The 12,364-nt window shown below is 47.4% G+C and overlaps 1 protein-coding gene across 1 annotated transcript in view; it reads left to right on the plus strand.

Annotated features, from left to right (window-relative positions):
• The window catches only part of Mrps27 (mitochondrial ribosomal protein S27), a 72,306-nt gene extending 59,942 nt beyond the window's left edge, over nt 1-12,364 (plus strand). Inside the window, exons 7-11 of the mRNA XM_021180173.2 lie at nt 474-589; nt 5,270-5,372; nt 6,722-6,864; nt 8,973-9,143; nt 11,531-12,364. Of these exons, the coding sequence (XP_021035832.1) occupies nt 474-589; nt 5,270-5,372; nt 6,722-6,864; nt 8,973-9,143; nt 11,531-11,770 (773 nt within the window). The 3' untranslated portion in view covers nt 11,771-12,364. The remainder of the gene's footprint in view (nt 1-473; nt 590-5,269; nt 5,373-6,721; nt 6,865-8,972; nt 9,144-11,530) is intronic.

The following is a 12,364-nucleotide window of genomic DNA, read 5'->3' on the forward strand; positions in this document are numbered from 1 at the left end:
AAAAAAAAAAAACAGTGAGATAGCATCCAAATGGAGAGAGAGGCAGGCACGGCCTCTGCTTGCTTGTCAGGTGACCTTACAGTGATGTTCCTCTTCCCCCAGTGCTCAGCTCTTGTAACTGATGGACACTGTGGGGCATTTTCTTAGGCATTATCTTGTTGAAGTAAATAGAGCAAACAGTGTTTGATCATCATGAAGATACTACTTACTGTGAGCCAAAAGCCGTGGCTCTGGTCCATGTGTGAAGACCCTGATACAGAAGCCTGTGACTCAGTGTGCATGCAATGTGTGAAGCAGGTGTGAATGGCTTGACAAGGACCTGCTTCGTAGAACAGCTAGGACTAGAGCCCATGTTTCCTACTTGATTCTGCTTGGTGTCCACTGCCCTGCACTTTGAACGTGTTTACATTTGGAGACTTGATGATGTCCCCACATCTAATTTCCCCTCGCTCTCACCTTCATCTTTCGGCCAGATGCTTTATCCGTGGTTTTTGAGATCATGATGCAAGAAGCCTTTGAAGTGCCGTCCACCCAGTTCCTCTCCCTCTATGTTTTATACCGTTGCCTAGCAGAGAAGACGGAGCTCACAGTAAGTGATCTGCCCTAACACAGGCCCGAGAGCTTGAGCCAAGCAGTGACTGCCCAGTTAAGACGACGAGGGCCAGGTGGGCGGGGAACTTTGCTCTCTGAACCTGGAGAATATCCATGTGCCACCAGAAATGAACGTTCATTCCGTGTGTTTTGTTTTCTGGTCTCTAACAGTGGTACTGGGCACTTCCCAAGTAAAAGCCCTAAGGTGCATTTGTCGGGTTAGGAGGGCATTTTTGTTTTGATATTGGGGTTGAACTCAGGTCCTCTTGCATGCTAGGGCAGCATTTTACCACTGAGCTACAACCCTAGCCCCTTTTGCACAATGTGAAACTTGACCTAGGTCAGATGACCTCAGGCAGTTCAGAAATGAGACATTAATAATCACTGAGATGCAGACATGGCAGGCTAAAGGAGCAGGTGGGCAGCCAGTTCTGACTATGAGCTAGCGTGTGTCAGGGTTGTGTTACAATGTGCAGCATGCCGAGCTGTGGCTTGCTTTGAGTAGGACATTGACTGATGGCTCACTGCTGTCCTGAGAAGACAGTGGTGAGAACAGCGCGACTGATATTCACATAGCACTTGCTCGGCACTACACTGTGTTCCTGGGTTGTAAACATAGTAATGCCTTTATTCTTCACAGTCACTCTCCAGAGAGAGGGAGACGGAGGCACCGAGGTATTGCAGGATAGTCATGGCACTAGTCGATGATGCCAGGCATTGAGGCCCTGTGATCTGCCCTTAATTCAGTACCAGGTTGAAAACTCAGTTTGGATATGAGCTGAAATGTCATCTAGTCCAACCCGCATCCTGAAAACCTGAGATGTTGTGCTTTACTGGGTGACATGGCCTAAGATGCAGCCAGTCTATGTAGCTACTTAACTGTGATATATTGTGGTTAAGCTATTTTTTTAAAGATTTATTTATTTTATTTATATGAGTACACTGTAGCTTTCTTCAGACACCCCAGAAGAGGTCATCTGATCCCATTACAGATGGTTGTGAGCCACCATGTGGTTGCTGGGATTTGAACTCAGGACGTCTGGAAGAGCAGCCAGTGCTCTTAACCACTTAGCCATCCCTCTAGCCCTCGTGGTTAAGGTATTAATATATATTGAGCCTACTTACTCATTCTGATGTCAAGTTCTACTTATTTAACAGTAAACACATTGTCTGCTTACAGTCTACCACTTTAAAACAGAACAAGGGGCTAGAGAGATGGCTTCATGCTTAAGATCACCTGTTGCCCTTGCAGAGGACCTAGGTTCAGATCCCTGCACCCATGTGGTGGCTCACAACAGTCTAAAATTCTGGTCTCAGAGGATCAGATACCTGCTTTGACCTCCACAGACCCCAGGCATACACATGGGCCACATGCACACATGTAGGCAAAACAAGCATGCAGCTATAACACATGAAAAGCCCTTAAAGAGCTTTATTTGTATTTTAAACTTAAAATGACTGCCAAGGGGAAATGCCTAAGAGGCGTTTACAAGGTTAATGCTTGAAAGGTCAATGCCACCAGCTAGTTAAAACGGAGAGGCCTATGTCTAACCAGCAGAAGAGAACATGGTCAGCAAGAAGGGGTTGACAGAAACTGGGCACATTTCTGTATCCCTGCTCATCGGGAGCCTGAGCCAGGAGGGTTGTCTGAGTTCCCAGCACTGGAGACTTATCACCAGGGCAACAGAGTGAGACCCCGGGGGGGGGGGGGGGGGGGAATAGGCTGCAGGAACTACTTGACGTGGGAGATGCCATGATCATGATGGCTGATGCCCTACAACATAGGGAATGTCTGAGACCGTGGGGTGTGAGGTAAGACTGAAGCACCTAGGCCATTTTGCTATCATCCTAAACATAGTGAAGAATTGCCTGAAGTTTTAAATTGGGGTGGGGGTGGGGGGGACACGACTTATAGTCAGATTTGTATCCTGAAGCCATCCTCAGCTGTAAGGTGGGACAGAGATGAGAGCAGGGCAGGTTATCTGTGGGTCAGATCAGCTTAGAGACTGTCACGGAGTCTGAGAGTTGCTGATGATAGTCTAGCAGCCTTGGAGTGGTGGAACTACAGTCCCCACTGGATATGTGGGAAAGCCAGCCTCAGGGAAAGAAGAGCTAGATAGAGAGTCAGAGAGATGGGGCTCAACCACCAGACCCTCAGTTTCCAGCTCACCTGGACAAGAGGAGCATTGTATGTGCAAAAGGAACTCTGCAGAAATGAGGGTTTGGTGAGGAAATGAATGGCTAACTTGGGTCTGACCATGTTGTAAACTTGGATACTTTGAAGCAGTCCAAAGTTTTCTCAAGCAGGACCGTTTTGGAGCTGATGTATCCGTATGTAATGTGTGCAAATGAACCGGGGAGAAGACCGAGTAGAAGTCAGTATCATATACGCGTGTCAGCGTACCATGGCAAATACATGCACACAGATTTGTGTCAGTTGATAATCAAGAAAGAAAATTTGGAATGTATTGGACCACACAAACCTTGAAAAAATGGCCTAGGAAAAAGGGTAAGACAGGGAATAAGGCAAGGTGATAGAATTTAATGACATCAGAGCAGTAAGTGGTCCACTTTATATCCATAGAGAAACAGCCAGAAACCAGAGTAAAATGATTAATGAGGGATGTAGAAGTATACAGAAAAGTCAGTCAGCAAGTATAGGTGACTCCCGGTGTCAGTGTGAAGAGAAGTGGCGGGCGTGGGGCAGGGGACAGAAGATGAAGGCTGCCTTTGTGTTGATGGGCAATGCATAGTATAACATGGGCAAGCCTTGGTAAAATGGCGTCTGACCTAGCCCATACTACCAGTAGAGTCTCCTTTGAAGTGCGTAGGACCAAAAGTGTTTAGGAGTTCAGATTTTTTTAAATTGTGGAATATTTGCACAGTGAGATACATTGGAGAGAGTCAAATGTAAACACAACGTGGTCCATGTTTTATGTATACTTCAGACATACCCCAAGGGTGATTTTTACGCCTTGTGCTTAATTTGTACATGAAGTGCCTCATGTAATGTGGCATTTTCTGCTAGCAATGTCATGTCAAATAGTTTTAAAGCTTGGGACATTTTGAGTTTTCATATTAGGGCTGTTCACCTGTATCATCTCAGACCCTGTGAACAATGACTGCTCCCAGCACACCACAGACAGCAGCTGCTTGTATATTTACTGTTCATTCAGCTTTTAGTCCCCAGTGCATCCTCATACTGTAGCTGTTGTTTAAAGAGGAAAAAAGGTTTCACACAGTGAGATGGCTCAGTGGATAGGGTGCTTGCCCTCAGACCTGATGACCTGAGGTCTGTGTGTGTGTGTGTGTGTCTCTCTCTCTCTCTCTCACATACACACACACACTCAGACACACTAAACAAACAAACAAATAAATAAATATTTAAAGCCAGCCTGATCTGCATAGCCAACCAGAACTACATAATAAAACTTTTCTTAAAAACAAAATTAAATTGAAAAATAAGTAAGTGTAAGAAAAATAAGTCAGATTTCTTATTTATTCTGCACCAGACCCACTTTTCAGGCTATTGGTGGGAGACATGAACTTCCCTAGATTTGAATGTCGGCTTTTTTTCAGTTGTAGTTTACTGATTGGCACATTAGCAGGCATAAAGCCCCGGGTTTGCTTTCTAGCACATACACAAAAGCTAGAATGGTTTTCATTGGAAAAGTGGCCAGGTCCTTAATTAGAAGCTCTTCCTCCTCCGTGCTGTGGAAGCCCACTCGGATTCCTTTCCCAGGATCCACTGTTTTCCAAGATGTAGGAAAATCCCAAGAACTGGGGCCTGTGCTGCACAAAGCATGACCAGATCTGTGCTTTTAATGCTGCACAGAGCCTCGCTCCCTGGCAGAGTTGCGGCTGCAGACCATCCCTGGCTTCTTAGGGCAGAGACCATGAGGGTTAGGGCTATAACTCTTGCCTTGTGTGGGGCATTAGAGAATTACAGCTCCTGATGTCTGGGTTCTTTTCAGACCTCCTCCTCTGAGCTCTGAGCTCAGGGTTCAAGTACTGCTCCAGTCACCTTTGTTACTGGTGTGTGGCAGGCCCAGCGAGGCCTGTGGCTTTGCCCTTTTTTTTTCTTTTCATGTCTCCTCAAAAGGCTTCAATTTTATTGACATACAATTTTACACCCTAGGTTGAAAGACACAGTAACTAAGTGTTTCTGATTGCCTGGTTTGTCTTTAAGAGGCACAGATCTATCTAAAAGCAACTTAATGGTGGTGCTTACTTTAACACTGTGAGGAAGTCTCTCTGCTGTGCTGCTAGCTTCTCTCTCCTCTGGGGCAGGGTAAATGTGAAGCTGGCAGCCTGGGGGCCTCTTTGACGCTCTCAAGTCGGTGTGGGTCCACAGTACTCTATTCTCTTCTCTTTTCTGACTGTAAAAGGCTCTGGCTCATTACCAAAATATAAAAAATCATGAGAAGCACAAAGGAGAAAACCAAAACCACTTAATGAAATCTCACCACCCAGGAGTCCTTAGTTATATAGAGGGCATTTCTGTTCTGATGTTTTTTAAATATGAATACCTTTTATTTATAGAATCGGGATAACTTCTACACAGTTTGTTATTTTCATAAGCTTAATACATGCTGTTGGCTGTCATATTTTTAAGAAATCACATTTAGCATGAAGTATCCATGTTCAATAGACAGTGATCTGCTGTATTCTGTTGCAGTGGGAAGAAGAAAGAGACTTTGGGGCGTCCCTCTTGCTTTCTGGCCTGAAACAAAGGAACACAGTGGGCCTGAGTTCCCAGCTGTATGGCTATGCACTTCTTGGTAAGCTAAGTGAGCCTTGTTCATACTGTTCTTTGTGGAAAGATGGGGCACAGCCTTTTGTCTCATAATAGAATTAAAGCTTCATTTAAATTTACTAGTGAACATCCAGTTATAACTTCCAAGTATAGTCAATAAATTAACACTCCAGTTATGGATGGTCAGGGATGTCATTAGACCTGTCACCCCCAACCAGCTCAGAACTGGCTCTGTTAACTGCAGGAAAACTTACTTTTGACCAGTGTGAGGAAGGGACAGCATATGTGAACTTGTGGTGATCTATCAGAATTGCTAGCCCATACTTTCCCAGTATCAACCAACGCTCATCTGTGTCTTTGACTTTGATTCCAGGTGAGGGAGGAAGGTCAGAGAGCACACTCTCAGGGACGGTCACCTGGTGGTCCCAGGTGGGAGGTGTTGAGACTAGTGTTCAGGACTGCGGTATTACACACATCATTCAAAAAGTTGGTGAGGCTAAGGAAATGTACTTGACTGTTGCTTATGAGAAGAGGCCCTGATCCCTTGCGATAGGCAGCCATGCCATCAGAAACCCCACCTCTGCCCCTGCTCCACAGCCTTACTCGACTCAGGCCAGCAGCCCAGCATGACCCGTGTCCAGCCCAAGCACCTTAAAGATCTAAAATTAGCCATCTCCTGATAAGCTTTGTCTGCGGGCATCCTCCTCCAGCTTCCCAAATCCTCTCTTCCAGGAAAGATGAGCAGAGGCAAACTTAGACCGAGCCACTCAAGGTGACTTTGCTCATCAGTGCTAAGATCAGTGCAGATGGCCCTGTGCTTCCCAGGGCCCTGCTGCCTGGCCACAGCTGCATGGCAGTTTGAGCAACCTGGCCCTGTGACCTCAAAGGTAGCCGGGACTCTGATGTAAGAACTGATAACACTCAAGAAAGTGAGGGGGGAAGCAGTTCCTTTTCTTATTCATAAAGAAAATAGATTGTATGTTTGACACTTTTCAAAACAAGTGAGACGTTTGCCGGCAGGGAAAGTCATCACAGAGTCACAGGGTCCTCAGAGTAGAAAGCTGTGACACTGCTTTTGCTGGGCGTGGTTCTGGCCTTGAAACATAAGTAGAATACTTTTCTTTCGTCTTAAGGGTGGCCTTCTGCAGGAACAGCTCTGTCAGACTTCAGAGTTCCTCAGCCCAATGATTCATGGGCCCTGGTGAATCTCCAGCCAGAGGAAACACATAACACAAGTTCTCTAAGCTTCCTTTTAAGGTGTGCGTGGTGAGGGTCCTTGCCTAGGCTGCTGTTGGCTGGAGCCTTCCAAGCCTTTGGCTGCAGACCCAGTGAGGAGGCATGGCTGAGCAGTCTTTGTTGCTTTTTTGGCCACAGGGAAGGTGGAACTGCAGCGTGGGGTGCGGGCTGTATACCACGGCATGCCTCTGATGTGGACACCAGGCTACCTTGACAGAGCCCTCCAAGTGATGGAGAGGGTGGCCTCCTCCCCTGAAGACCTCAAGCTGGGTAGAGAAGTGGTATGTTTTCCACCCCCACTCAGTCAAATGGAGGCTTCACAGGCATCTGTTCCCATTGTCTTTCTCCTTCCGCTGCTTTCTGTATGTGTGCAGAATTGTATTTATTCAGTTTAAAAGGATGAAAAGAAACCACAAACATTTTCAGTGTGGCTGTCAAAAAGGCCATGGAAACTAAGATTATTGTTGATTCATACATCATTAAGTAAAAGGAAAGCTGTCTGTTCCCTTAAATTCAAGCTCAGATCAATAAATACGCCCTCTTCACCACCTCCCCCATCCAAAAGGGATTGACGGCGGTGTAATAGAAACTTCATTAATTTGGGTGGATTTACCCGTCATGTAGCATGGAGAGACTACATAGCAATTTCCTCTATTATCCTTGGCTGTTGGTAAAGTATCTGTCTCACAAGCTTCAGTGCCTGAGTTCAGATCCCCAGAACCACTTAAAAAACCAGGCCCAGGAGTGCAGTTATCGTCCGGTAATGGCAGGGTGGGAAGCAGAGAGCCGTGAAGCACTGGGAGCTGGCTAGCTGGCCTAGACTCCACAGATGAAGTCCACACGCACATACACACCTCTCACTCTTCATCTTGCCACACAGGATCTGGGCACCAGAGAAGGTGCCATCTCACTTTCTTCCCGTTGGACTGCCCTGTAGTACATGAGTAATGCTGAATCTGTGTCACATGGCTGTCAACACTCAAATACCATGTTTGCCTGTCTCCAACGTTGTCCTCCTGCCTGGGCCAAAGCCCCTTGACACAGTTCACTGGGCTGAGCTTAGACTAGGATACACCGTGGACCTTCCACCCAACACGGAGTTGAAGTGTTACCTCCCATACAGACTGTTCTGTCCAGAGACAGGCCCAGACATGGTCATAGCAAGATGAAAGGTTGCCTTGGAGCTGCTCTTCTGTGTGGCCTTGACTCTGAAACGCTAAGGCTCACCGCTCAGCTTTCATTTCTGTCTTGAGCTCCTCAACCCAGTGTCTCCCATGGCACATTATGCTGATATCATTAATGCTCTTTCTCGGTCATTATAACCAAGGAACACACACTTCGAAGTTGGCCTATTCAGTGCTGGTGACTGAAAAAAAAAACATAGTGATACACAAGTCCTTTGCTAGGGATACATTCCTTCTCATTTTAGCCAAGTTTACATCGTCTTTATTCTAGTTTATAGGAACATGATTGGAATGTCAATAAGAATGTGATATATATATATATATATATATATATATATATATATATACCCAGTCTGTGTAAAGGTCAGACACACTTAAGCCTTGGAGCAGTGTAGGTGCTTCGTTTTGCTGTGACACTGGGGGGTGGGGGTGGGGGAGTTGCTCATACTCAAGCAGGTGCTTATGCAGGCCTTGTTGCTGTTCCCTTCCCATCTCTGGTGACCAGCCCTGCATGGGTACCACACAGGAGAGGAGGACCAGTAAGAGAGCCAAACAGAAAGAACCCCATGATTGCAGTTGCTTACTATTTAAGTCACACAAAGCACCTCACTAAAACGAGTTTCCTGTGTGCCTCTCTGGCCTTGGCCTGCAGCTTCTGTGGATTAGGCCAATCCCTGGGAGCTGGGATCTTTCTCTGGGGGAGGCCTGGCCTATATGCAGCAGCTTTAATGTGTTTTCAGAGTAGCCTTTTGTTGTCTGTTCTCTATGAGGATCTTTCTTTCCCTTTGTCCCAATTCCAGACTGACTCCAAAGAAAGACATGAAAGTGGGGAGGTCCCTTGATGCCCATCAGACTGAATTCTCGGGTCCCCACCTGGTTAATTAGAAACAAACCTAAGGTACCACTGTGCTGCTCACTCTCACAGGTGATCCTCAGCTCAGGTCTGTAGCTTCAGTTCAGTACTCAGGCTGTCCACGGGCATTGCTAACGTATAAAAATGTAATCGTTCGGTTTCCATCTTTTTCCTTGTGTGCAGCATGAGGACTTCAACCTAGGAGTTGCATGCATGAACTGCCATTCCAGGAACCCCTAGCTATTACCGCAATGTCTTCCTCAGTCTTGGGGTCCCCCTTGTTTCTTTGTCTCTGGCCTGCACACAGTCAAGTCTATAACAGATGTCCTCCTGACTCTCCTGTGCCCTACAGCTCGATGTGCTGGATGGAGTCCTGAAGGTGGTGACCTCTCCAGACGGCCAGGCTTCAGAGGCACAGCCCCAGGAAGGTGAAGATGGCTTGGGCTCAGCAAACCTGGTGGAGCAGCTAGACACTGAGGAACCAGAACAGTCCAAGCTTCCCCGATACCTCGAGCGCTTTCAGGTGATCGTAGTAGAAACCGAGCCTTTTCCTGCATCGGTCACACACACAGGCATGAAAACTCACATCAAGAATTGCAGTTGTATTCTTTCCCACAGACCGTGGCCTTTTGGGAAAGCAGTGGAATTGTTATGACTTCATGTTTGAGCTGATGTGACGGTTCTGTTCCCTGGGGCAGCACAGCACCCCAGTGGCTCTCCTTGGTGCCTGATGGGCAGATAAAGCCTTCTCAACAGCAGCCTGATTCCCACTCAGTGCGACAAGTGACTGGCCATTTCTCTACACTACACCAAATGTGGTGGGTCAGAGACCCAGGTAGACATTAGTCACAGCTTCAGCAGAGATAAGACTCACGCATCCTTTGTGGCACTTAGCTGGCAGCTTTGTGGTGTTCAGCAGGGGCATTAGAGACACTGCCTGTGGACAGGTTTCCAGAATAGCACTGAGCACTCAAACTGTCAGTGAGCTCTCTGTCCCAAATGCTCTGCTGTTTGTGTCAGGGAAGAAAATCCCTGAGCCTGCTCTCTGCTTTGTTTCTTGTCTCTTTAATACAAAAAGAAGGAAGTACTTTCAGGTTATGACGTCATCATAGGAGCGGGAGAATACTCCTCCCACGCCTGCTGCTGCACTGTGCCTTTTCACAGCAGGAAGGAGAGCTGGGCTCCTGCGTAAGTCTGTCTCTTCTGACCCAGCAATGGCAGGCCGTCCCGTAGCACAGGATCCCATGGTATTTTAAGGTTTTTTTTTCTCCCAGTCATTCTTAGCTTCTCTCCTGTAATTTGAAACTAAGAATAAAAAGATTGATGTTCCTGTCATACCCCACGGACAAAGCAGAGTAGAGAATTTATACACAGTTCTTTCTTAACTTTGCTTGTCAGTGTATAAAACTTAAAGAAAACAAGAATCACCACACTCACTGGGTGGTGGTGGTGCACGCCTTTAATCCCAGCACTTGGGAGGCAGAGGCAGGAGGATTTCTGAGTTCGAGGCCAGCCTGGTCTACAGAGTGAGTTCCAGGACAGCCAGGACTATACAGAGAAACCCTGTCTCAAAAAACCAAAAAAAAAAAAAAGAAAGAAAGAAAAAACCCAAAAAACATTAAAAAATCCAAAACCAACAAAAGAGAATGACCACACTCATGCTGCCTGAGGTTGCTGAGCCACCGTCAGGCGTCAGGTTTGCCTGGGTTTTGTAAATTTTATGCTCAGTTTTGATTGGTTTTTGACTTTTGGCAGTTTTTTGTCCATTGCATCTCAGAGGATGGCAACCTGTCTTCACCAGCTTCTAGCCCGTGTACTTCCACAGGACACTGTCTGAGCATCCAAGAAAGAACAGAAACGAATGTTTGTAGCCTGCCATCTGTGACCTTAGCTATGTTAGCAGCTGTAAGCCCCCTTCCCCCCATTTCCTTTATCCTCACAGGAGGCCTGGGCGGGAGAGTCTCCGTTTATGTGACCCAGCAGTGAGCTGGGATTTGGACAAAGCCAACCTCCTCACAGTTGAGATTCCCTGGCTTTCTCTTTGACCTGGAAAATTATGTTAGGAAGAAATGGTTTTCAGTTTACATTTTCTTCCTGTTGCCTGCGTTTCATTAGTTTGAGGCCATCTGTTTGGGTCTGTTTTTATAATTAGTCTGCTCCTTAGACCCCATCGGTCTGGCCCCCTTTGCCATTCTGCCAGATCCTATGCTGTACGCTAAGTCACCTCGGGGTGCGAACACATGTGACTCTCAGCTGCAGCTGGGGCCCTAAATGTCGCTCGCTGGTGATCTGTGTCTTGAAGCACTTAAATTGATTAATGCTTTTTAGTAAGTCTCTGGGCTGCTACACTGACCCTACCAGGCAGGAGGGAAGGGCTGACCTGTGGGGAAGCACAGCAGGTGGAGGCCTACAATGCTCACACACTCTGGAAAGCTGTTTAGCATTAGTGAGAAATCCCTGCAATGATTTCCATCTGTTGAAAGGAACCAGGGGAAGTCACTTAAATGAAAAGACAGGGTTTCCGAAGTTCCCATCCTCCACCATCTTGTCGGTGGCGTCCTCACTGCTCAGTTAGGAGCGGGTCTGAGTGGGGACCTTGTGGCTCAAATAAGAACTGAATGACCATGAAACTGTGAAGCCAGAAGTACAGGAGGTGCAGCTGCACTGTGTGTGCCAAGCTGGGGTGATATCGTGTGCAGGACTGCACTGCTCACTGGGGTGATGCCATGTGCCTGGCTGCACTGCTCACACCTTGGTTTAACAGCTGAGCAGGAAAGCCCAGCGAGAGGCAGCTGCCCCTGGAGGACAGCCGCAGGGCACCTTCTTGCAAGCAGAGGACTCAGTTGCTTCTCACTGTCCTCCTTTCTCCTGCCTGTCCCTTACCTTTCGATTTCCCTTTGCTTCCAACAGGCCTGTCGGTCTAAACTGCAGGAGCTGAACAGAGTTGAGTCTGAAAGTCTTTTGACTCTGACTACCCAGCTTGTAAAAGAAAAACTCCCCGCCTGTGAGACCGAGGACCTGGCCACTTACGAGCAGAAACTCCGTGAGTGGCACCTGGAGCGGATGCAGTTGATCCAGAGGGAACAGGAACAGAGGGAGAAGGCCAAGCAAGAGTACCAGGCGCTGAGTGCAGCAGAGAATGCAGCCTAAAGTTCTTCGGGCCACCTCAGTGTTCAGCCAGGACAGCATGGAGCTCTGCCTCTACTGTCCAGTTCTTCTTTTCTTACAGGAAGCTGTGCATAGCCTGAAAACCAGGATGTGCTCTATGCCAAGACACTGTCTGCCCACCTAGATGTCAAGGGCCCTGAACTAAGTGACAAACAGTTGGGCTGGAGCCCCCACACAGTGGAGTCCTGGGTGCAGACTGGGAATATTGGGTGAGCATGACGGGAAGCTCTAGCTGAAGAATCGACTCTGATTCTGCGCGGGTGTTTGAATGATTTCCTGCCCTTGCCCATGTGTATGGAGCAACGAGCTTCATGGCCTGGTGCTGGTAAACTGAGAACCACCCACGTTCCAGAACCAGGTGCTTGCTCCTTTTGCCCACTTCCAGTGACTAACCACAGTGGCCACAACATGACCAGCTGTCAATGTGACACATTTCCACTGTTAACACTGGTCTCATATTCTCCCTGTGCATATGCGCCATATACAGCTGGCACCTTCATGGTCTGCCCCCTTCCCATCACTGCTCAGAAGCAGCCTTTTGTATACCTGCCTCCCCAATAAATCTTACACATGTGG

Source organism: Mus caroli, chromosome 13, assembly GCF_900094665.2.
Source record: "Mus caroli chromosome 13, CAROLI_EIJ_v1.1, whole genome shotgun sequence".
NCBI lineage: Eukaryota > Metazoa > Chordata > Mammalia > Rodentia > Muridae > Mus > Mus caroli.